The 27,878-nt window shown below is 36.2% G+C and overlaps 1 protein-coding gene across 1 annotated transcript in view; it reads right to left on the reverse strand.

Annotated features, from left to right (window-relative positions):
- Positions 1–27,878, reverse strand: part of LOC150103259 (uncharacterized) — a 62,042-nt gene that overhangs the window by 14,193 nt on the left and 19,971 nt on the right. The window contains exons 2-6 of the mRNA XM_090398429.1: positions 16,602–16,631; positions 16,437–16,499; positions 16,066–16,295; positions 13,838–13,961; positions 8,276–8,493 (exon numbers count right to left, since the gene is read on the reverse strand). Coding sequence (XP_090254555.1) covers positions 8,276–8,493; positions 13,838–13,961; positions 16,066–16,295; positions 16,437–16,499; positions 16,602–16,631 — 665 coding nt within the window. The remainder of the gene's footprint in view (positions 1–8,275; positions 8,494–13,837; positions 13,962–16,065; positions 16,296–16,436; positions 16,500–16,601; positions 16,632–27,878) is intronic.

Genomic DNA, 27,878 nt, shown 5'->3' on the forward strand with positions numbered 1-27,878 from the left:
AGGCATATAGTTGCGAAGCGCATAGCCACTCGGTTAACTGCGCGGACTGGATAGAGTTGTAAATTTTATTTACTGCACGATTGGAATAAAAATAAGAAAAGTTATCACAATGAAATTCAAATTGTTAGTACTACAATCCTTAAACCATCATATTCTATTGAATGCCTGAGAAGGAAAATCTGTCGTATTTCATATGACTTAATTAGCTTGTATTCGGTGTAGAATGGATTCTACTGTTGTTCTCTGAAAGGTATTTGGAGTTATTTAAATCCTGTTGTTTAGTAATAGTGCTGCTAAGTAATTATGCGATGAGAGATGTGGACTTCTCTCAGTATAATATTTTCTAATACATTCCAAAAATTCTGCTTGATTCCAATTCAGGATTTGGACTGACTACGAAAGATCACCTGTTTCACTATTATATTCCTTAGGCTGCCAGCAGATCTAAATGCAATAGATGAGTAAATTGCCATTCAACCTTCAGGTTAAGGTAGAACACTGCAGAATGTCCTTATCGGTACCATTTAAACACCTAATAGATTTTACCTTCTCTTCAAATACGTGTCAGTGATATGTATGTATTCCTTGAACTATTATTCTGCCTATTGTACATTCAATGCAGAACTGTTGTTAGGGGTATATGCGACCCTAGGTAAGCACTATTTTGCCCCATCTAAAAAAAAAAAAAAAGTGTTTTTATCGTTGAGATATAGTTTTACTGGTTTTTGCTTCTCCTGCTTATTGTCTTAGTTGCTAAGTGGGTTACGATGGTCCTGATTAGAGATGACAGACACATCAATGAAAGATATATCACTTCAAAAGACTGATTGCACACTCTGGTCTCGTCATCATGCTCAGGTTGGAATGAGCTGGCTTCTGAACTCATATTGAACCAACCTACTACTCCTAATACCCATTTATTGTAACTGCAATCACTAAATTACACTACAGGTCCATTCACATTACTATTATTTTTGTTTCAAATAGATTTCGAAGTAACAGAAAAGTACATGCAGCAGCCACCATATAATTCTATATAATGGATTCTGGAGAGATAGGCAGAAAAATGTAACATAACCAGTGAGGAGTGAGGAAAAAAAAAACATATATCCTGCTTTCCATATTTAATAATTTCTCATAACTGACCCACCTAAATAACTCGCATGAAAAAGTATCCAATTCAGAACGAGAGCATAAGTGACATCTTTATTGCATATATGCAAACAGTAAATAGTAAAATGGCGAGAAATATAAGCGAAAATAATAAAATTGTTTGTTGATCATCACCATTCATCAGAATGATCAATGGTGATGATCATTCTAATTATCATCATCTTCCTTATACCCTCTTTTACCTTGCGGTGTCGAGGGCCCATTGATCATCGGACCTCACTCCGTTTACAGGATAAGGTGGTCAGCCTTATGCCCCAGTGTATCCTATGGCCTGTAGTGTTGAGTTCTCAAGGCCAGTTTGCCTGCATTGCGGGATGAAAAACCCCAGAATAAAATGGGGAAAAAAACGCTGCTGTCCACGCCCAGTCTTGGACGTGGACAGCAGCGTTTTTTTAGCAGCCTCAAAAAACCCTGCTGTCCACGCCCAAGACTGGGCGTGGACAGCAGGGTTTTTTGAGGCTGAGGAAGATCCTTCAGCTCCTCACGTCACCGACGGGAATCGAACCTAGGACACTCCTTCCCCAGGCATATGGTTGCGAAGCGCATAGCCACTAGGCTAACCGCGCGGACTTCATTCTGATTAGTATTAAAATAAAGTCGAAGAATATTCTCTCCTCACAGAGGATTCTAAAAATCTAGCTTAGCCATGAAATTGAATAAATCCCGTAATACCAAATTTCATAAAAATACGTTAAGTGGTACAAGAGGGAAAATTGTGAAAGACAGAAGTAACTTAACCATACTGTATTCTGTGGAAAGGGGCTGAAAAGCTTTGATAAACACACAGAACAAAAATGATATTAAAGCAACTGATATAACCTCAAGAAAGAACATACTAGTAGCAGAGTTATGAAGGTATGTCTTTCTTGTGGTTTCAGTTGCTTTAATATCATTTTTGTTCTAGTTGTGTATAAGAACTTTCCAGACCACCCGCTTGCATGAATAAATTAAGTGGTGGTGATTAGGTTATAGTTAAAGGAAGTAAAGGGCCCTCAAACTGAATGGAAAAGTTCAAGTGATGGGGGGGGGGGGGAGAGCAGTGCTTTCTTACTCCAGATTAACTCAATTTTTTATCAACTTTTTAAATTTCTGGTTCTTTATAATTGTTTTTTATATTCTGTAAAAAATTAATTATAAAAAAAACGGAATCCTAATTATGTCATCAGTCGTCATTTATAATTAAGAAGAGAGTGAAGGAATGCCTTTACAGATATTTGTTTTTTATTTGGCACATGCAGTACAATGTCTCCAAGGCGGGAGGGGTAAACTATTTTTCCGAAGCAAAGTGCTAATTACCTTTCTCCCCTCTTCAAATGAAGAATGCTTCTTAGGTTTTATTTATTTTTTTTAATTTAGAGATTGTATATTCAAAAACAATACATTAATATAATTGATATGTGCAATTACAAAAATACTTTGTTTTTGTTTGTTGCTGCAGTTTTGTAAAAATTAGTGTCTGCAAACAGCAATATCCCGTTGTTCCATGATGGGGCCTTACAAATACAATTCTTGCACTAAATGCTGAAAAATGAAATGAATACAAGTATTTTGCCCATTCTTCGCCCAAAAAGGATTCGACTGTCAGTTCTTGGAGTGAAATTGAATATGTTGGTTCTCTTCCAAAATCGATGTTTTAAAAGTGCTGAAGAATTCAGTGTTGCCTATGCTATTAATATGATATTCTGCGATCAAAAAAACGTTTTTCCTGCCAACAGCCATACGTAATCATATAAGTCCATCTGAATTCAGAATCTTCTTCTTCTTCTTCTTCTGTAGCTTCTCCCACTTAAGTGGGGTCACTGTTGATAATGAGTCTCCTCCACACCTTCCTGTCTTGGGCTGTCACCACATCCAAGTTCTTCATCCTCAAGTCCTCTTCTACCAGCTCCCTTCATCTCTTCTTTGGCCGCTCACGCTTCCGCCTTCCTTGCACATCCATCTGCATGACCCATCTTCCCACATATTCGTCCTCCCTCCTCATCACATGACCAAACCATCTCAACCTTGCCTCCTGTATTTTCGCTCCTAAGTTCGTAACTTTCACTGTTCCCCTCACATAGTCATTTCTCAGATGATCCTTTCTGGTCACACCGCACATCCACCTAAGCATTCTCATCTCTGCTGCTTCCATCCTGCTGATGTTATTTTTCCTCAGGGCCACAGTTTCTATAGCATATGTCATAGCTGGCTTCACTACTGTCCTATAGATTTTGCCTTTCAGATTGATCGGCACCCTCTTATCGCATAACACTCCAGCCATCTCCCTCCAGTTCCTCCAACCCGCTTGTATCCTGCATCCCACTTCCTTCTCAGCTCCTCCATCTTCTTCCACTGTTGAACCTAAGTATCTAAAGTCTCTCACCTTCCTGATGACATTTCCTTCCAGCTCCAGATCTATCTCCTGTCCGCCGCCCACTGTGCAACACATATGCTCTGTCTTACTTCTGCTCAGTCTCATACCTCTCTGTTCCAGTACTTTTCTCCATCTTTCCAGTTTAGTTCCCGCTTCTTCTCTTGAATCTGCACACAGCAAGATGTCATCTGCATACAACATTGTCCAAGGGGAATCTTCTCTCACCTCCTCTGTTACCACCTCCATCACAATATTAAACAGAAACGGACTTAATGCTGACCCTTGATGCAAGCCAACTGTTACTTGAAAACTTTCTGTCTGTCCCAGACAGGTCTGAACACTTGTCTTCACATTTCTGTACATTTCCCGCAACAACCTGACATATTTCTTCGGCACCTTCTTCTCCCTCAGACACGTCCAGACTTCTTGCCTTGACACTCTATCGCATGCTTTCTCCAGATCAATAAATGACAGATGTAGCTCCCTTTGTTTCTCTCGATACTTTTCCATCATCTGCCGTAACCCAAAGATAGCATCTGTTGTTGATCTACCAGGCATGAAGCCAAATTGTTCCTTTGCAATCTCCACCTCCTTCCTCAATCTGCCATCAAGAACCCTTTCTAGGATTTTCATTGTGTGGGACATCAACTTTATTCCTCTGTAATTTTTACAGTCTTGTGCATCCCCTTTACCCTTGTAGATGGGGACAAGAGTACTCTCCCTCCATTCCTCGGGTATATTTTCCTGTTGGCAAACTTTCATGAACAGGTCCCACAGCAGGTCAATTCCCTCTTCCCCCAGTGCCTTCCATGCCTCCACTGGAATTCTGTCGGGCCCACCGATTTTCCATTACTCATCCTCTTCATGGCCTCCGTCACTTCCACTTTACTGATGTTCTGCACTATCCCCTCAGAAGGCTGCCCATCTCCTCTGTGAGTCGTTGCATTTTCCTCATTCAAAAGTCCCTCAAAGTATATTCTCCATCTGTTTCTTATGTCCACATCCCTCCATAATACTATTCCTTCAGCGTCTTTGATCTGCCTCACATGTAAGATGTCCTTTGCTGTATTATTTCTACATTTCGCTAGTTGGTAAATTTTTCTCTGTCCTTCCTTTGTTTCTAATTGATCATACAGATCTTGATATGCCATGGCCTTCGCCTGTGCCACAACTCTCTTGGCTTCTTGCTTTCTTTCTCTGTACACCTCTCTGCCCTCTTCCTCTCTTGACTCATCCACTTCTGCTTTGCCTTCCTCTTAGCTGTCACTGCCACTTGTACATTATTATTCCACCATCAATCCTCCTCTGCTCTCTAATCTTTCCAAATGTCTCACCAAGCACCTCGATTGCACAGCTCAGGATTACTTTTGAATTATGTTTCCATCAATCTTGTACACTTTCCAGTCCATCCGAAATCCTCTCTAACACCCTCTCCCCAAAACGATTCCTCACACTCTCCTCTTTTAAGCGAAACCACTTAATTGTCTTCATCCCATGGCATCCAGAGGTTCTTATCTTCGATCTTATTTTAAAGTCTGCGCACAGCAGTCGGTGTTGCTGTGCTACTTGATGTGTTGGAATTACTTTACAATTTGTCACAACCTTAAGATGTTTTCTTCTAGTCAAAATGTAGTCAATTTGTGAACTGTTGTTACCACTCCTAAATGTTATGAAATGTTCTTCCCTCTTGTAGAAAAACGAGTTCACAATTGCCAGATCAAACGCTACTGCAAAGTCCACAACCATCTCTCCTTTCTGGTTCATCATTCCCACTCCGTGGCCACCATGCACCCTTTCACAGTCTCTATTCTGTCTTCCTATGTGTCCGTTCAAGTCTACTCCGACAATCACCATCTCATTTTCTTCCAATTCCCTCATTTCTTCATCTAACACGTTCCAGAACTCATCTTTCTCCTCTGCTGTACAACCAACTTGCGGGGCATATACACATAATACGACCACCCGCTCTTCTCCAAGACCCAATTTCATTCGCATGATCCTGTCGTTCCTTCTACCCACTTCCAGTACTTCACCCTTCATTCTGCCACACACCACAATTCCTACACCATTTCTTCCCTCGTTATTCGCTCCAGAGTAGAACAATTTATATCCATCTCCCAGTTCCTTTGCCTTTCCCCCCTTCCACCTTGTCTCCTGCACACATAAAATGTCCAACTTCCTCTTCCTCATCATGTCTGCCACCTCTCTTCCCCTTCCAGTCATGCTTCCAACATTCAGTGTTCCCACTCGCAACATCCTCTCCACCTGCTGGGCTCACTTCTTTAACCGCACCCGCCCTTGATGCGGTAGCCCTCGTCCACTTCTCGCAGCTGTAGGGCGATGTGGCTGCACGTCGCTTAAGGGGTACGCCCTAGCCCTTATATCATTTTCTCTTTGACTCATATCATAGTTTGAGCTGGCATTGAAGTTTTCCGACCGGATGTCCTTCCTGACATCAACCCTCGCATTTATCCGGGCTTGGGACCGCACCTATTGAGGCTAGCTTGCCTCCTTCGGTGGCTGCATAAGACGAAATGACTTAGCAAGATAGGAAAGACTCACCCCTAGCCCTCGAATACTCTAATAGCATCAGGGGGAAGGAGCAAGGAAAGGAGAAAGAAGCAAAGAAAGAAGAGGAGGGACCAGTCTACAGAATAATATAACAGATATATATTACATGAAGTAAAGCATGGTCCAGCATCTGGTACCTCGGGTTTGCCATGCCCGTACTCACTAAAGTGAGCCCTTCTTTTCAAATCAGATGGACAAGACAAGCTTTAAACGGTGTCCAAACATGGGAAGCTTTGCATCACGCCAGTCGAATCTTGCATTGTTTGACGCGACTACCATTTTCCAAATACATGAAAACAAGACTGGAAGTTAAGTATAATATTTTAGTACAGTTGAGGAGGTCTGAGCTCTTAAAATGAGTGAATCCACTGATTCTCAAATGCACAGCTATTAACATTCTCTCCTCCCTTTCAGCTGTCAGTTTACTGGTCCGCCTACTGTTTATTGATTTCTTTGACTAACGTTTCATGCTTTTAATGACATCGGCTACAAATGACCTCGAATTGGGCAATTGTGCAAATAATCTCATTAACTGACTGTTGGTTAATACGAAACCCTGTGAAGTCGGGTATTTCTAAACCATACCCAGTTTATATTGTACACAACTCTAGTCATTTAGTGCTCATTCTCCTGTTAGATGGGAATGGATAACATCTTTGTTATAGAATGCTATAACAGCCAGTGCAACTTCTCTATTTGCCGAGTGAAAAAAAAAAAAAAATTACAAAATGTACTCAAAGTTTGCAAATAACCTTTTGTGGGTGGGAGCAACATTAAGAAAAATATAATATAGTAAATTCTAATGTAATATAAAAATCTTCAGCAATGCATTGATTTTTAAATGTCATTCAAACAGGCGCAGTGTTGTCCAGATAAGTTCCAGCTAGATCTTTTCGCATCGCTTACATTGGAGTGCCAACATTAACACTGCTCGCACCAGCAAACTGCTGTCCCGAGTAACAAACATTGATCCCGGTATCCAGGAATCTCAGATAATATTTGTCACTATAACTGACGAACTACGAAAATCGCCAACAATCTGTTCTTACTCTGGCGTCGATATGTAAGAGAGAGAGAGAGAGAGAGACGCAACGTTCTGAATGCTATAATATCCCATGCAATTTCCCCATTTGTCGAGCAAAAAAATACATTAAGGATTCGTCTTTCATTTCGTATTTTTGTTTACAACACTAGATTATATCGAATAAACTTCACGGTGTTGTATATCGACATGTTCGACATACAACACTTTGTATATCGAACATGTCGATATACAAAGATGTTTGTTTATTTAGTGAACGCCTTTATTTTAGCCTTTTTTGTTCAAAGAGAACATATATGAAATCACCATGCAGTCTGCCTACACCTCCCCTTGTTGATTTTCGTTTTTTTTTTTTAATCGAATATCAGTAGTTCTTTTCTCGTTATCAGAGGCGATTTCAGTGAAGTAGTTCATAAATCTCAAAAAATAGCGCTGTAGTGAGACCTATTCCCCCCCCCTCCCACACACACACATTGAACTGAGATCTGAAATTCGATGTACATAGGAGATGTAAATTCTCTTTCTTAATTTTCAAGAATTAGGCTAGGTGTTCGGTTTCTATCCAGCGTTTCATCATTTTCTACCTCTGTTTCTTTATTTTGGTGAGTTAGTATCCAGAGAATGGAATTGCGCAGCAAATATCTTCAATTTTTTTCAGTTGCCAACTTCGCCAATTTCATCTATGTATTCATTTTTCTATTACTATAAATTTTGTAAACTTTTCAACCCTTCACTAGGCAGTACAGGCGTCCCTAATATACTAAAAATCAATCATTAAGTAAAGGTCTATTTTGATTAGTGACCGGTTAATTAAAAAGTAGCGACAACCAGATTTAAGAGTTTACTTTTAAATCTGGTTGTCGCCACTTTGTCGTCACGCAGAGATCATGCAGTGATTTTAAATTACAAACATCAAAGGTCTGAGGACTATCACTTCTCATTTGAAGAAACTTCCATGATATTAATGATAATCCTATAGTAATTAAATTAAACAGTACTAACCAATAAATATCACTAAGCCTTCAATTACTCAATGAAATATAAAATATAAAAATAGATGACAAAATGAGAAAGATATTGAAAGCATGTAACAATGCAGAATATGATGATAACTGTAATTAAATAAATAAACTAACTTCGCTATTTTTCCAAAATAGATGGCACTGTCAACAGTTGTAAAATTTCGATCATCTATGACCTTGGCCTGCTTCATCCAGCGATCGCTATTACGATGGGATATGGTGTCTCCGGGATTACCTCTGTCTCCATATTTAGCATATAGTGCAAACTGTTCACGAAATGAGGTCTCACTAGGTTCTTTACATTTACTCATTTCTTCTTCTTCTTCTTCGATCTGCATACCAAAATAATATAACAGATTAACTATTCTAAGTCTGTGTTACACAATGGTACTCATTTTTATTCACAGTTTGCCAATTTATATAATATGGAAATTCTTGATTTCACGCTTATTTGTCCTTGTAACACCATTGCAATAAAGAACTGAAACATGCCAATAAAAAAAGAATTTCAGAATTTATTCAAAAAAACTTTATAGATTATATTTATCTGGTGTAAAGTTAGCATTGTCAGAGCTATTTGGCTATTTTGGAATTATGACCGAACTGACTAAATCTGTGTTTATTGTGTTTATTAGGTTTCTTAATTGTGTGTTCTTCTGGCTGGTTTGTCTGTTTTGCGAGATGATGAAAAATCCGAGTTTCCTGGCATTAAGACCCTTTCGCCTCCGTATGAGATCGCTAGTATCAAAGCAAAAAGGACTATAAGGTAAATAATTCTTATAACAAATTCAAATCAATTAAACAATCACATTGATTCAATTTATTAATTAAAATCACTATTTATTAATTAAAAGACTGCATCACCCAAAATTAACTGTAGATAATTATTCATTGAATGATGCAGTTTTATTATGTTCCAAATGGACAGACGATTGATATGGCCTATGTTAATTCATAGCTCTTTCGAAGTCCGCAACTTCTTCTCCATTGCGTATAAAGATGCAAAGATGCACAGTTGACTCCAGGATTATGGGCTATGTGTAACGATAGAAATATACATATCGGTATGTTTTATTCTAATACAATAAGATGTCTAATACTTATTTTCAGATAGTGTTATGCGTTCCTGAAAATTATGGTAAAAATAAAAATTAATCTATACAGGTACCTGTGGCATAACTATAAATAATAAATTACACAATAACCACAGTAATTAACTTTAATGAAATAAAACTATAGGTATTTCGTACTGAAATTAACAGTACATCATCATCATCAGTGTAGACCAGTGTTTCTCAACCTTTCTAAACCCAAGGACCAGTAAAATGCCTAAAATAATTTATGGACCACTAAGCTACAGAGGCGTGGCTGGGGAGAGAGGGGGGGGGGAGTCTTCCCCGGGCGGCACTTTTTTTGGCGTTTAAGAAATCTTGCCATACTGTCTATAAAATAGCAACTGAGTGATGAAATAGACTTTGACAATGTCATCGGCGATTTTCCGAACAGGAAAGCAAGAAAAATAACATTTTAGAATGTTGGAATTAAAGTTTTACTTCAAAAATAAACATGGTTTATTTTTGAAGTAAAATGGTAAATTCAAATCGAAAGCTGGTGTTTTTAATTAATTTCCCAATACGTCGTTTTGACTTTTTGTAATTTTTTTTAAAAACCTATGTAGGAATTACCAACATTTCGGAAAAACTGCCATTTATAACATAATAAATTTAAAAGAATGTTTTGAATACATGGAAACATAATTAATTAAATCATCATTGAACAAAGTTTTAATCTTCATTAAACAAATAAATAATATGATATAATTATGTTACTACTTACTTTTAATGAGCTTGAGCTTCTCGGCCTTTGCAGAGTTACTGGATATCTGGCTCAATATTGGTCAACTTCAGTCGAAGATCGGCACACACACACACTAAGACAATTTCTGTATTTGTTTTTATTTGAAGGAGCGATGAAAATCCTTTCTCACAAAGATAAGTTGTAGAAAAGTGCATGACGATTTTCAATGCTTCTTCAGATAATTTCGGAAATTCACTTCTCACTGAAGGCGAGATCCAAAATCGAGCAAAACTAAGATCACGGAATTGCATTTTAAGTCCACTGTCACTGAAAGGTCAATTAACTGTTCTTTTTTCGATAACGAAAAGTCGTTCTCGTGACTGCAAGCCTGAAATGGATCGCGAACCCACAGAAATTTCTCATAAAAGTTATTCGGAAAATATGTTTTAAAATTCCGTTCCAGATTTTTGAGGTGGTCACCAACCCTTTCCAGAAACTCGGAATAAACAAAAATATCATTTTCCACTAAAAAAGATTCCAATGTTGGAAAGGATGTAAATTGTCTGTCTTTTACATAATTAATCCATAAAACCAGTTTTTTCTCGAATGCCTTTATTTTGTCGTAGGCATCAAGACCAGTTAAAGAATTTCCCTGAAGGGAGAGATTTGGTTCATTTAATTTCGAAAAAAAGTCTGAAAGATAGGACAGTGTTGATAACCATGCTTCGTCAACAAGGAGTGATGCAAAATCAGAATTACGTTCATTTACAAATAATAAAACTTCGTACCTTAATTGAAATAACCTTCTTAGTACTTTGCCCCTGGAAAGCCAGCGAATTTCAGAATGAAGCAAAAGTTGAATATATTCAACTTTTGCTTCATTTCATTCTATCCATTTCATCGCAGAGTACTGAAAATAAGCTGTTATTTAACGATAGAGCTTTAATAAAATTAACTAGTTTTACAGCGTTGTATAGCACAGTTTTAAATTCTGGTGGCTATTAAATATAATAGGCAAGAAGCCTATTATATTTTTCTCACTAGATCCCTTTGTTTATTACAAAATTATTGAGAGTGTGAAATATTTCTTCTCCAGTTGTTCGGGATGGCAAAGTTCTACAAAACAGAATATCATCATGAATGTTGTTATCATGCGCATATCTTACGTAGCATATTAACTGCGCATCATTTGTTCACAACCCACCACCCATATAGGGTACTAAGGTACTATAGGTTGACCAGCCAACCTCCTGTATATAGACCCAACATAAAAAAAAAAAAAATAAATAAATTGTAACATTAGTAGTCTCGTCTATTCGTAACGCATAATAAGGGCTCTTCTTAACTCTTTCGATTAACTGAGATTCTATCACCTGCCATATCATTAATTCTGCGAATATCTTTCCTAATAAACTATTTCCGAATAAACTATATCTTTCCCACGATTTAATGTTCCTAAGCGTCGCTGAAAAAATTCAATTGGCTTATTTTTCACATCACAATGTTTAGTTTCTAAATGTCGTCAGATTTTCGCAGGTTTCATGCACTCCTTCGACAACACTTCATAACACAAAACACACTGAGTTTTCTGTTCACTTTCATCTCCACACCCAGTAAACCCGAATTCAAAATATGAACTGTCATTTTCCTACGGTATTTTTCTTTGAACTGCTTGTTTCTTCTACTTTTATAGTATCGGATGTACTCGCCGTTACAACACGTGTATCACAATTTGGGTTAGCATCAACTGTTTCATTTGCTCTTCTTTTCAAAGTTCTACTTCTAAACCACTTTTCCATTATTAAAAAACGTTTCCGAAAAATATATAAATATATAAATACTGGGGTTAACTCACGACACACTTTGTCCATGTATCACTTAGCACTTCTAAAGATATACTGAGCCTTGGTTAAAGGAGGGATAGTTTTATTGCTTCTGCCTTTGAACATTCTGACGCTATTGGTTGGTTTTTTTTTTTTTAAGTCTGCATTTGATTTCAATAATTTTTACTCACTTATGCAATTTTTAATTTGTTTTGTTTGGATAATTAAAAATATATATTTATTTAATTAATTCAAGTCTGGTTGAGAAACACTGGTGTAGACAACAAATAATTCAAAGGAATGGAATACAAAGTACATAACAGTCGGTGATTATCAATTAAAAGCTGTTGCCGCGTGCTAGAAATTGATAAATAAATAATTTTATTAAATTTATTCTTAAAAACTTAAACATTTATTCGTAAAATTTTGATGGTTACGTAAGATAAGATTACACAAGATTAATAGAGCACATAAAGTGTGCTCCTCTCCCTCAAGCTTACAACAAGAACTTTTCACTATCAAAACGTTAATGGAATTTAATGGTTTCAACCATAATCAAATCCAATAGATAATGGACTCCTATGTTCCAACACCTAAGGATTCTTCAACAGACCGCAGGGTTCCAATCCCTTATATTTCTGGCATCTCGGAACCGACTGATAGAATTTGAAGAATTATCGTCTTATTCCCATATATTTTCCGATCAACAAAAAATCTCGCCTGTTGCCATCTACAAAAGACAAACTGGCACCTCTATCATTAGCTGACGTTTATTAGATACCGTGTGAATGTAATCTAACATACTTTGGACAAACAGGAAAATTTTTTTTGGACATACATTCTTTTTTCTGTGAAAAAAGAATGTATGAACATCAATATTATATCGAATACATTAAACCTCAAAAGTTTGGTCTGACACAACATAATATTGGCACTAAACACAATATCCAGTGGGATAAGGCTCGTCTTCTCCATAGATGCAAGTGTAAATATGAACGCCTTTTCAAAGAAAGCTGCGAAGCCTTTTTACATTGGCCAAATCTGAATCGCAACGATTGTCTCTCTGTAACCATAAAAAAATAGTTTTTAAGAATAAATTTACTAAAATTATTTATTAATATTAATTTCTAGCACGCGGCAACAGTTTTTAATTGGTAAGTAATTCACTGTACTTTGTATTTCATTCCTGTGAAGTGCTTGTTGTCTACACTGATGATGTACTATTAATTTCAGTACGAAATATCCGTAGTTTTATTTTATTAAAGTTAATAACTGTCGTTATCGTGTAATTTATTATTTAAAAGTAAAAATTTATTTTTTAGTGAATGAATATTAAGAAAGGTCTCTTCACAAATGTGCAAATAAAACTTCTGAGCTATACAGCAATAGTTAAGTATGTATATTTTTCCAGGTTATTTTAAGAATCAATTTAAAAGTGCTCATAAATCCTTAAATATATAAGTACAGAAGAATAACAATTAAACGCTCAGAGACTGATAGAGCAAAATGAACGATTCTAACACAAAAGAAAATTACAACAATCATTAAAATACAGATTCTAATCTGTGGTTCGAGAGCAGCGTACCTCCTCGATGTGAGTTAAGGTGTATGGAGGTAGCACTGCTATTTGTGATAAAAGAGACTAAGGATTTTATATCTTTATCGCACTCGTAAAAAGCGTTAAAATAGTAGTGCGAACTGGTATACAGCAAGCATCTATTCCTCCTATTTTATATCTGTGATCTAAATATATCATCATTATATCTAGAGCCATTCACTTCTAAATATGTGATATCTTTCAGGGCCTTGAAAATTATCATAAACAAAGAGCAGCATATCGATATAATAAAGAGGTCTTGGTAAGAATATATGAAAGGTTTACATTCCTTCACGAACGGAACTATCAAATATTAGTCATGCAGAAATAATATCTTAAAAGCGAGATATCCAGTTTTTATGCTAAATTTAATAAATATGAAACTAGAATACTTTCATATATCGAAAATCACAAGTAATCATCAGTGCAATGAGAAAAATACCCAGGAGAAGAACTTACCGGAGAGATTGGTTTCTCACAACTCAACAATTTATTCATCAGGTCTTCAAACTTTATTTTTTTATGCTGGGAAATTTCATGGATGAATTCTTTATACTGCTTCAAATTCAGGAGCCTGGTGTTTCTTAGAAAAAGTACATTAATTCATTCAGTTAGTGGATTGTTTTTCGTTTTTCGGAAGATATTTTCCAACACACTCAATGGCCAAAATATTATAGACATCTATGCTAAAGAAACTATCGGTAGCACGCGAGTGACGGTTCTAGCTATAAACTGGCAGTAGAGTACATCTGGAAGATATCTGCATTCAAGTGTATATATTAAAACATTATCATAGATACTTGATAATATTATGTTTTCAAAAACAATTTTTATGCTGTCACTATTATCTACAGTTCAATGTCATCGGAGTACAGCAGAAGAGACTGGAGAATGGTTCAGGGAGTGACAGTTCGCATTCGAGTGGGTGGGGGAGGGAAGCCAGTTTACTAAAATAAGTGTGTTAAATAGAAAACATCTAATTGATATCGGGAATGTAGCAGGAAACAAATGATCAATGGAGGGGGGGGGGACGAAGGATCGTAAAATTCAGCCGACCCTAGAATTGGTCCGATGACTGAATAAATGCATCCAGGAACTGAAAGAAAATGCATCTGAATGCACATGCGGCAGACACTCCCGAGTGGGAATATCCATTGAGGATATCAGCTTTCAACAAAAACAATCAGCTACAGTTTAAGGCAGATAAAAGATAATCAGCACGTGACATATCAGCGGAATGATATTGGCCGTGTGAAGTAATAAATCCCAATTACTGTTATTCATTCGGATTGAAGGGAAAGGATATGGCGACAACAAAATGAAGTCACAGAGCCACCATGCTGGGTTTCACCAATGCAAGGTGATAGAGTGATGATCTGGAATAAATTTTCTCTGCACCCCTTAGGTCTTAAATAATGTGGCCCATTTACACATCACCGTCGATTAGCGATGACCCCGCTTACAACTGGATAAAGTCAGAGTATGTGATGTCTAAGAATATTTACAAGACGGAATATGACAGTAATTACAACTTAAATTATGAATTCCGGAGTGTATCTCAATCCTAATGATCATTTTTGCGAAGCGATAGAACGAAATATTCTTGATAGGGATCAATAAACAGCATATCTGATGGAACTGCTATAATTAATCATGTCCATGTGAGATAGAATACCCGTGAAATGTTTTCAAAATGTTTTGGAATTGATGTCCAGTATATTCTGGCTGTCTGATGGTTCATGGGTATCTATTAAAACTGATGTCCAGTACGTTGTGATTGTCTGATGATTCATGGTGGTCTAGTACGTATCAGGTATCTTTAATAAAATGGCCACTCAGTGTACTTTAAAGAAAACATCAGACACCTTAAAGACTAATTTTAATAAATGAAAACACCAGTAAAATAAAGTAAAATGAAATCATCATTATACTCTAACTGCAAAATAGTAAAATTAATTTTTGCAGTAAGAGTATAATGATGATCTCATTTCATTTTATTTTACTGGTGTTTTCATTTATTAAAATTAATTAATTAATAATTAATTTTGCAAAATAGTAAAAGACTTCAATAGTTCAGATTATTGGCCAGTTAGCTGCATATTCTAGGTTTTTTTTTTCCTTTGTATTAACGGATACTCTAGTACAGGATTGGGACATTTGCAGCCTATTGAGATCTAAATGATTTATTTATTTTGCACAGCTGTCTAAATAAAAGCAATTTTTTTAAACATGTTGTACATCTTTCAATGATTTTAATAATGTTTTTTGTTTTGCCAGTAAAATCATAAAACAACCATGAAAAATAAAATACAAACTATAAACCGAAAACAAACTATAAATCGATACTATAAACCGATATCATATAACAAGGTATATATATATATATATATAGGTTTCATAATAAAACAGGACCTCTAAATACATTCGCATAGTATGAGCCACTAAGAGTAGCCTTTTACAGCCAAGTAACTTAGCTTTTAATTAACCTAATTTATGCTATGACGGAACATTTCATCCTAGCCTGTTTGGTTCCTCTGTAGGGAGGAAAATTTTAATAAATGAAAACACCAACTGTTGGTTCACATTCTGTTGAAAATTGTCGATAGCGACTGTTATTTAGTGCACGCCCTAAATACAGACTATATAAGTTAACTGAAATCAAACCAACAACAAAAGATAACACTCACTTTGCAATTCTTCTAAAATATTTGGTACAATCGTCAACCGTAAGCTTATCATCAATTATTTTTGCTTCTTTCAACCACTTTTCGGCATTCTTTTGTGTTATTGATTGACCCAAACTATTTGGATTATTAAACTTCGTAAAAGATATAAAAAGTTCCTCGAAATTCGGTTTTGGAGCATCATCCGAAGTAGGTAACTTAGCGACATCAATATCCTTACTAGTGGTTGCCACCTGGAAAGAAAATATACCAGTTGTATCCAGTGTCTACGTGTAACATTACACTAAAATGCAAAGTAGCAAATATGAATATATCTGAAATCATAAAACAGTCAAAATAATCTACAGACGCCACTCAAACTATAAGTTACTTACTTCTTTGATATTTTCCTCAGCGGTCGCCACCTGGAAAGAAAATATACCAGTTGTATCCAGTGTCTAAGTGTAACATTACACTAAAATGCAAAGTAGCAAATATAAATATATATGAGATAATAAAATAGTCAAAATAATCTATAGACACCACTAACTATAACTTACTTCTTTGATATTTTCCTTAGCGGTTGCCATCTGCAAATAAAATATGAAATTATACCAATAGTAAAGCATGTTGGTATTTTTACTGCAGTAAAAAAACTACAGGTAATGATACATTAAAATACAAATCAGTAAGTCTACATAATGTTCTTAAAAATATTAAAACAAATGTACTGTTACAAGTCAATAGATGATTTAAGGATGTATTTAAAGCTTCACAAAATCTATATGATAATTATCATTTTTTGAAACTGGAATCATTTTCCATGAGATATTATTATTATTATTATTATTATTATTATTATTATTATTATTATTATTATTATTATTATACTGGCACCTCCATGGAGTCCGAAGACTCATCGCGGGAGACTCAATCTATCACACAATCTATCATACCTCTCATTGAACCCATTAACAGAAAGCGCACTCACAGCTGGAAAGCACTCACAGCTTCATGCTGAAAGTTAAAATTTTGCTGTTTAGAATTAGATTAAAAAAAAACTATCAGTATTAAAATAAGTTCATGCGTTTTCTAGGCATGTTTTATCTGCCGAGTTTCAAGGAGACAAAAATGCTACCTCCATCTTTGACCTTTTAAATCATCATGAGCTGAAATTTTTAGAAACAAATCCTCGCTTCCTTGACGAGATTCAATCTTTTTTTTTTTTTTTCAATTTTTCTGGGAAATTTCATAACCACCCAATATATATATATATATGTGTGGAAGTTGATAATTATGGAGTTGGCGGAAGCTCACACACGGAATTAATATGATATACGCTCTACAAAATTGATAATTTAAAACAAAATCTTCTAAAATTAAAACTTTTCGTATATCTAAGTCTTCATAATTTTTAGCATTCTGAATAATGCAACAATATTTTACGGATGTAGAATTGTAGATTAAACTGCAAGTGCTAGAGTGCATACTTCAAGTGTGCAACACGTTAAACTACCAGAACGATAAACTCTGCAAATCAGACAGACAGAGAGAGATGTATGAAAGATACAGCGATGACTTGTACTTAACTTTGAAAGAACACATAATACTTCGACTGTCCGTAAAGTGATCTGAATATAGTAAAATCATAAATAACAAGAATACATATCATATAGTAACTACAAATATTCTCGAATAAAAATAAATCTTTCAGTTATATATAGAGCAGAAGATAAGGTATCCTGGAAAGTGTCTTAAAATTATGCCTTTTTTCCCCAAAAAATAAGAAGTACACAGTTTTGCCTTACAAACAGACGATAAGGACAATTTACTCCGAACAAGAAAAGAGACAAACAAAAGTTTCATGTGAATCATATCCACGAAACACTGTAAATCTATCGTACATTAGTACCGTGGTTAAATACTCTAGATCATTCCATCTTCAAGGCCCACCTTTCCTAATTGGGTTGCGGGGGCAGCAGCTGCAAGAAGGACTTCCAATGGTCACAATCCTCCATCACCAAGCTCAGGTGTTCTGGTGGGACTCCCAGACGTGCACCCAAGGTTTTGGATATAATCTATCCAGCGAGTCCTTGGGCTTCCATGTGGTCTCCCACCTGGCTTGGCAAAGAGGGCTTGCTGGGGGAGCCTCTCTTTGGAGCAAAAAAAACCCCAAAAAAACGCGTTTTTTTTTTTTTGCTCCGAAGTTATCAGTATCAGTTGGAGATGACATCACTAAAAGATATCTGCAAATGGGGAGGTCGCTCATCTCCCCTTGGCTGAGCAGATATCTTCTGGAGGAGAGGGGGGGTAGGGTAGGGGAAAGAATTGTAGGGAAAACTACTGTCACCCTCTCGAATACCCTTTCACCATCACCACCTAATGATATATATATATTTTTTTCCATCCCAACAATTGTCGGACATATGAGTGACAGAACTAGTCACATGCTCTTACATGAAAAACGATGTTTGTGGATAAAAAATACTTAACATAATAAGGATAAATAATATATAATACCAATCGAGCCACAGAGATAAGGTTTGCCCTATGATGTCACAAAGTAAGATAAAATCACATCAACATCATACCCAACAGCATGCAAAAATGTCCGTGAGTCATCTGCGTGAAAGTTTCATTTTTGAAGGAACAGTCAGGGTAGGGTGTGGTAAACAATACTATAAGGAAAAAACATTCGAGTCAAGTGCCTTTTCAGTTACTGCAAGCGTTTATTCCGAGCAGCTATCGTATTGTTTTGTGTTCCCGTAAAGTAAAATAATGAGTGAACCACAAAAGTCTTTAAAATATTCTTTCTTCAGGAAAATAGCACGAGACAGAACTCTTCACAGCTCTAAAAGGATGGAAACCGATTATTATTTTAGACGACACGTACATTGTGATGTATTTATCCAGGACCACTTGAGAAAAGTTATGCAGGAAGTGGTCTGATATCCTCAGTTACTTGCAAAGAAGAGTTGACAATGAAATGGACCTCAGTGAGTGTTATATTCTGAAGTGCCAAGCAGGGGAACTAATACTCGATGATACAGGAGATGTTGGAAGTAACGTTTTCTCTATCAGTTGTGAAGAAGCTGAGAGATTTTCACCAAAAATGTACGATATTGATAATCAGTTACTACTTTTGGAAACTGAATTACCAGCTATTCATATCATAGGCAAAATGATTGCTAATCATCTAAATTCATAAATGATAAAATTAGACTTTCAAGATTTTATTCAATTCGATAAAGATTCTTTATTTTGGGACATTTACAAACATTTTACAAAAACTGCTTGTGCATATTTGGTGACAAAAGAATACACAGAAATTTTAGGGAGGCATGGTGTCATTTCCAGACTGATGCAGTATCAAATGTATGGAGCTGTGCTTACTATGGTAGCCTTTCTTAAGACTCTTTGGCATGACCAGCTATTTTGATGCAAAGTAATGTAACCAAGAAACAGTGAGTAATGAACATTTTCTTTATTGAACTCTTTGGAAAATGTTAAGAGTGTAAACTAAATATTGTGAAATATTTTTATGTAATTACATGTTTCGAATTTTTTTCTCTGTAAATAATAATATTTCAGCAAAAAAATATGCATTTGTAAACTTAAATGAACAAAGATGTGTGTTGTTGTTGTATTTTCCAGTGAAATTTTTACTCAGTTATTCTGTTTAGAATTTGATATATAAAGCCATAACTTTATATATCTTAATGCAATTCTGTTTAATTATTGTAAAAAAATCGCTACTGTGAAATTAATGCCAGGAACAGGGGAAAAAGTGGGGAAAACTGATATCCTGTAATTAATTATTTTATAAAATTGTCCAGTGCTACCTATTGACATTATTTGTGTTATCTGTAAACATTTCGTTCACATACTCGAAAACCCCTAACTGATAATCTCAAATAGAATGTTGGTGTCATTAGAACACAGATGGACTATGCAAAAACATCAAAAGGGAGGATATGAGTCATGAAAAGACACTTTGAGTCTTATGCTCACCTAAAGATATCACTACTACTAAAGTTTTTAATGTTTGGAACTTTTAAGGAACCTACCAAATAACAAAATGAATTAAATAGTGACAATTTTGTTACTATATTAGATGTGTTGAATAGAAAAACCCAAAGAATTTTAACCCATCACATTACTAAACCTCTTAAAAAGTTTGGTGTAGAAAAAATAAATAAAAAGGTATCATACTGTGCAGTAACACAAATACAAATTTTGGGGAGTGTGAAGACACGATAAATAAATGTTCGTACAATATAACAAGAAGAAATAGGCAGAAAACTTTTATGCTGATTTCAAAAATAAAGAGAAGGTACATTTTTCTTTTCTTTTCGCACAATTGTACATGATAAAAGTTAAAATCAAGTGACTGCATGTAGAAACTTAGTTCACAACTTTACCACCCATACTATTCTAGTGTGTATGTGGGGGGGGGGGATTAAAAACAGCAGTCATAGCAAATAACAGAATTGTAGTTTTGTGAATAAAGTACAAATGAACTGAAAAGTTACAATTTTGTTATTATATCTGTAAATAGCTCCACCAGACTAGAAGAAAACAATTGTACCAAATTCTAACAGCACAACTGTTAGAATTTGGTTATTTTACAGAGAGACAGTAGATATTTTAACCCATGTTACTTAGATGCGACTTCTTGTTAGTACCACTCCCAACCGACCTGGGGGGGGGATATATTTTTGGCTGTAGTAGCGTATGTTTACGAGGCCAGTTTGCTTGCAGGATGAAAAACGCATGATAAACTGGCTGAAAAAACCTACTGCTAGTTCCCAAGACCGGCTATGTTGGCTATGGCTGAGGAAGATCCTCAAATTCCTCATGTCTTTGACGGGAATCGAACCTGGGACACTCCTTCCCGTCATATGGTTGCAAAGTGCAAAGCCACTAGGCTAACCACATGGACTTGACCCATCACATTACTAAAACTCATAAAACGTTTGGTATAGAAATTCAAAAGTTATTGTACTGTGCAGATAACACAAATACAAATTTTGGGGAGTGAGTAGTTAGGATAAATTAATGTTCATACAATGTAACAAGAAGAAATATACAGAAAACTTTTATGCTGCTTTTTTTCTTTTCTTTTCACACATTTGTACATGATAAAAGTTAAAAAACATGTGACTTAACATAATAAGGATAAATAATATAGAATACCATTCGAGCCACAGAGATAAAGTTTGCCTTATGATGTCACAATGTAAGATAAAAATCACATGAACAGTATACACACACACACAGCATGCAAAAACATGTCCATGGGTCATATGCGCAAAAGTTACATTTTTGTAGAAACGGTCAGAGTAAACAGTATTATAAGGAAAAACAATCAAGTCGGGTGAATTTCAGTTACTGCAATTCGTTCATCTACTGCAGCTATTGTATTGTGTTATGGTGTTTGTGCTTGGTAAAGTAAAAATAATGGGTAAGCCCCAAAAGTCTTCGAAATTTTCTTTGTGTAAAGTTCTAATTGTTTGGAATTTTGTAACAGAAAGTTAACATAAAATATAAGATCAGAGCTAATAATTAGTGAAATAATAATAAATAACTATTTATTTGTGGTGCCAATTAAAGTAACGTAAGAAGAATGAAGTGAAAAGAATATGAAAAATCTACAGTGGGTGAAAAATACGAATTTTCAGTTATCATTGGTATTATTGATGTTCAATTTCCTTTAAATAAGAGTTCAACTTTATTTCCTAAAGAAATTTCTATTTCTGATGGAATTATTGTAAGATATGCATTGACTAAATCACCATGTAGTTGGAAAGAATTACCTGAAAGGGCTAAAAAACAGAATTCTTGGTTAATAAAATATAATCATCAGCTGAACTGGGAAATTGGTTCACTATCTCTGGACAAACTAAGAGAATGAATAATAGAATCAACATGCAAATATCAAATATTGCTTGCCAAAGGAAGAGAAAAATCAAAAACATTCACAAATTTAATACTCAGACCTGTTGTTGATTTAAATAATCTGGGTTGCCCTAAACGTGAAAAAATTCCGTGTACTTTTGTATGTTTTTGGAAACATAACCACGATCACAAATGAATAAACTTTCAGGTGAGTGTCACACTGTCTAAAACCACGTGATGGCAATTCCACAAACATGGAAAATCATCCATTTGAATAGCAACGCAAATTTAACAATAAGAAGATTAAGGAACAAAAAATAGAGTGTATTTTACACTTTATTTTCTGTATGTTGGATTCAGTAAATACAATTTGTAAATATTAGGTTCAAATAAAATGTGTAAATTTAAATGGACAACTTGGTGTCATTGATGTGTTATGCAAATTTAGTACGACCATATATATATATATATATACAGGGTGTTCGGGATAAATTTGACATATTTATAATTAATTATATTTTTCCGTAAGTTACATGTATTAACACACACTTCTCTTCATTTAAAAGTTTGGACCCTTCTTCATTCATATACAAGATGTCAGAAAGGATGGATAGCTGGAACCCACCTGAATCATGGAAGAGAATAACTTGTATCATGATGATTCGTGCCCGCCATCAAAATAAGGATATTACGACTGCTGCCCAATGCTCCCTGAATACAGTAAAAACAATCAGGCATGAACTAGAGACTTGCAATGGTGACTACGAGGATGTAGCAAGAAGAAAGATCCCTAGCAGACGATCTGATTGCGTTCGTACAGCAGAATTCCTCGCAAATCTGCAGGAACAGGTGTTGAAGAACCCTGGCATTGGAATTCGGGCTTTGTTCGTGGAGTTGCTAACTGTAGTCAAGCCCTGGATAACAAGGGTAGCCAATGGTAGGCCGTATGTATGGCAGCAGGATTCGGCCCCTTGCCACACCTCTGGGAAAAGTCAAAAATGGTTGTCTGAAAATTTCTACGACTTCACCAGTCCAAATGTTTGGCCTCCAAACTCCCCAGACCTTAACCCCATGGATTATTTTGTATGGGGCGCAGTTGAAAAAGACACCAATCGCACTTCCAGTAATACAAAAGCCCAGTTAATGGATAAAATTAAAACAGTTTTTGCGGCCCTTCCCAGGGAGACTGTAGCATCAGCTTGTTCGAGGTTCCGAAGCAGAATTGAAGCTGTGATCGATGCTAATGGTGGTTATTTTGAGTAAATCTTGTTGATAGTATTGTAATTAACTCTGCCTGTAATGTTTTTTTGTCAATTCATTAAATTTAATAGATACAAAGAAGATTTTCTTTTTCCTTACGAAACTGTCAAATTTATCCCGAACACCCTGTATATATATATATATATATATATATGGTCTAACTAAATTAAGCCTTTTTTCGGCCGGTTCCAGAGTTAGTCGATCTCTGGCACAGGCTAGCGGGTTTTTTCTCCCGGAAACTCGGGTTTTTCGTCCCGAATCAAGAAAATCGACCATAGAACCCACACTATTTTCAGACATTAAAAATATTGTGTTAGGGTTAGAGACCACGAGATGGCGGCACTAGCTTTAGTTAGTAGGGTAAACGGCCCTGTCTACTCCCTATACGGGAACAACATAGGCGTTAGCTGATTTATATATAAATATAAATATATATATATATATATATATATATAGATTTATATATAAATATATATATATATATATATATATATATATATATATATATATATATATATATATATTTAAAGTCATGGCGAATTCACACAGAATTTATTTATTTATTTTGCTCAGTTATTCTGGTTAGAATATGTAGTTAAACTGAATTTTAAAAGTAAAATGGAGAAAAGCAATTAATCAGTAAAACAAAAAAAATTACGAGTGCAAATACCAAATCTTAGTACAAACTGTCAGACTACATTGTGAAAGTAACAGAATAGGATAGCGGTGAAAAATATGGGATTCTGAAGTATAATCTTTGGAAGTTGTAACAGAGGAATTAAGTTGAAAATTATAGTACCAAACCTAATTCAGTTGAAATAAGAATAAATAATTATTTATTTGTGTTGGAAAAAATACCTAATATAATAAATGAGTTCAAATATATGTAAATATCACTACTGTGAAATAAATGCCGGGCTGAGAGGACAACAGTCAACTGGGCCTAACGGAAATGAGTCAAACAAGGGAGTTGACACCTTTCATTCTTTGCATTTGCGCATATTTGATGGTAAACTGCTGTCTCTCCTGTAAAATCAGAGTTAAACTTGTTTTAAAATGTCACATAGAGAAAATCACGTGAATGCCACGTACGCGCGATTCACGGATTTAAATTTCCGTGGGAAACATACGAAACCCTGGAAAATCATACCCTTTGAACATCAACGCAAATGTTAAATAAGAAGAGTAAGAGACAAAAATAGTGTCTTTTTCACTTTATTTAATTTCTGTATATTAGATTCAGAAATACAATAGTGTAAATAATATTTCAGTCAAATAAAATGTAACATAGAAATTAACAAAGTATACTACAGAGCTGATGTTCATTTGAAATATAAGAAAATGCTAACGAAAAGTTCCAAACTCAAACACAGGATATCACACATGGGCGTGAAAAAATTGCATTTCCAATTCAACTGTATGATGTCACTTTGGACAGAAACAGTGGGAAAAACATAGCATGATCCCCAGTGCGATGGAAAGTAACGAAGAGTTCCAAAGGGACAGAAACCTAAAGGAACAAAACCCAACACACACACACACACACACACACGCACGCACGCACGCACGGGTTGAAGGTTATTTACACAGAAATTTTTCGTTCCTTCAACCCTGTGTGTGTGTGTGTGTGTGTGTGTGTGTGTGTGTGTGTGTGTGTGTGTGTGTGTGTGTGTGTGTGTGTGTGTGTGTGTGTGTGTGTGTGTGTGTGTGTGTGTGTGTGTGTGTGTTGTGCTATGAATATAGGTTATAATTCAACTATTTTGAAATATCTATTTGCATTCAGAAGAGCCATCTGGAGAGAATGTAAGTTAATCTAAATTATCATTAGAATTTTCCTAGAATACATACAAAAGTTCTTGTAATCCATTTAAATCTCCGTTGTTTTTTTTTAAATGCCGATTGGTTTTTCATTCAAAAAAGAAATCATTGACTAATTCATTGACTAGAAATGATTGACTAAAAACTAAAATTTCCAATAGCCAAAAACTTTTGTAATAAAGATAACAATAATTAGAAAAAGTAATGAAGTTTAAGATATTAAAATTTTAGACAATCAAAATATTCGGATGTGTTATGTATATGAGAAAAAAAAGTATGTGTTCGAGGGGACAGCAATGATAGTCTATAATTAATTATTCAGAAAATGTCTAAATGCTGTCGCCATCTCTTGACTCTAAACTAAGAATTCCCATACTCGTTCATTGACAAGAAACACTGTGTGTGTGTGTGTGTGTGTGTGTGTGTGTGTGTGTGTGTGTGTGTGTGTGTGTGTGTGTGTGTGTGTGTGTGTGTGTGTGTGTGTGTGTGTGTGTGTGTGTGTGTGTGTGTGTGTGAATTTGAGGGGGGGGGACAGCAATGATAGACTAAAATTAATTATTCAGAAAATGTCTGAAGAGTTAAGAGATGGCGGAAGCATTTGCTGCCGCCATCTCTTAACTCTAAACTAAAAATTCCCATACTCAATAATAGGAATGAAATATCACAAACCTATATTGGAAAATTCGTACTGCCAACTATAGACAAAACGTGATGTCAATGACAGATGAGGGTCCCCAGCGAAATTCCAAACACACCATACTCTATCTTATCTCTAACCATCACCAACAATACCAAACGCGAACAAAACACTACATGATGTCAATGACAGATGAGGGTCCCCAGCGAAATTCCAAACACACCATACTCTATCTTATCTCTAACCATCACCAACAATACCAAACGCGAACAAAACACTACATGATGTCACTGAGACATCTGTTCCCCAGAAAATTCCAAACTAATAACGTCACGATTCCTTATCTCTAACCCTCACCCACAATTCCATACGCAAATCATTTACTTATCTACATCTGATAACACACATCCATGACACTGACGTCGCTTCCCCCATTCACTGCACGGCACGAATCCTTATCCACTAATATATCTTCCTTTTCCATTCAAATCAATAACGTCACTTATTTACAACAAAAAAATTACGTCACTTATCTACATCTGATAACAACACACATCCAGGACACTGACGTCGCTTCCCCCATTCATCCCACCCCTATTTAATTTAAAGTGCCCCACCAATCACGATACGATTCCTTAACTCTAACCATCACCCACAATTCCATATGCAAACCAAAACACACGACCTGACGTCAACGACACATCTTCCCCCAGGGAAATTTCAAACTCATGACGTCACGCACTGCATCACAGACAATAACGTGTCTGATCTTATCAGCCAATCACGTCACGATTCCTTATCTTATCTTGATCTTGATCTGGTTCATATTGGCAGGTATTCTACTGGGGAACAACAGAGACTGTGAAAAGGTTCAGACTTTGTGCTGTTTACCCTGACACAAAACTCTGGGCATTCATACAGGGACTTGATGGCAGCTAATAGTTGGCCATCCACTCCATACTCCTGTACTACTTGCCAAAGCTTATCCTGAGGAACCTGGTCATATGCCTTCTCCAAATCTACAAAACATGTGTAGACATTCTTGGCATATTCCCAAGATTTCTCAAAGACTTGCTTTAAAGTGAATATTTGGTGAGTTGGTCAGTCATGCTTCTACCAGGACGAAAGCCACATTGTTCTTCTTGGAACTTCGACTCAACTATGCTCCTGCACCTTCTTACCAAGCACCTAGCATATACTTTCAGCAGCAGGCTGAGCAGAGAGATGCCACAATAGTTGCTGCAATCTCTCTGGTCTCCCTTCTTGAAGACTGGTATTATTATGCCTGTCTGCCACTGCTTTGGTGCTCGTCCAGATATCCAAGCAGCCTGATACACTCGAGTCAGCCAGAGAACACCATCTCGATTTAAGGCTTTTAGCATTTCGGGCCGAATTTCATCATCACCAGCAGCCCTGCCCGATTTTAGCGATTTTATTGCTAAATGGATATCTTCTGCTGCGAGACTAGTCATCGTCCCGATCTGCACCTCTTGGATGTCCACAGCGTCCAGGCCATCCGGGTTAAGAAGGCTCTCAAAGCATTCCCTCCATCTGTGGAGGATAACCTTCTCGGTTATTAGAAGTGCACCATTAGAGGCTTTAATTGTCCTTGCTGTGCACGATTTCCTCCCTCGAAGGTAGCGGATGGTCTGCCAGAATACCTTGTTTGCATTTGCATAAGACGAGTCTAATCTTTCTCCAAAGGATTCCCAAACCTTCTGCACTGCTGTCTTTACTGCCTCAGCAGCAGCCTTTCGCTCTGGTGCTCCTCAGTGTACCGGAAACGCATCTCAGGTGAACTGACCCTAAGCCATGTTAGGTCGGCCTCCTTTTTTGTCCGGACAATTTTTGGACTTCTTGGTTCCACTAAGGGCTTCTTCTTTTCTCTGCCCGTCGCCACGCCGAATCGCTTTCTGCCACAGTATGAGAGTGCAGAGGCAGTGAAAGCTCCTCCTCAACATCTGCAGTATGTCTGGGAATCTCTTTGAACCTGGAGATGTTATCTGTAAATTTCTTCCTCACGGTCTCATTTTCCAATGCCTTCCATTTCAAACGGTATAGCTACTTAGGTCTACCAGCGTTGATGGTAGCATTTGGTTTCTTGGTTTCTGTAACCGTAGTGTGCAGACAACTAGGTGGTGGTCAGTTGACAGTTCTGCTCCTCTCCTCACACAAACGTCCAGCACTGAGGAAAATAAGTCTGTTGAGACTATAAAGAAGTCAA

Source organism: Typopeltis vanoorti, chromosome 9, assembly GCF_054136105.1.
Source record: "Typopeltis vanoorti isolate ZY-2024b chromosome 9, IOZ_Tvanoo_1.0, whole genome shotgun sequence".
Classification (NCBI taxonomy): domain Eukaryota; kingdom Metazoa; phylum Arthropoda; class Arachnida; order Uropygi; family Thelyphonidae; genus Typopeltis; species Typopeltis vanoorti.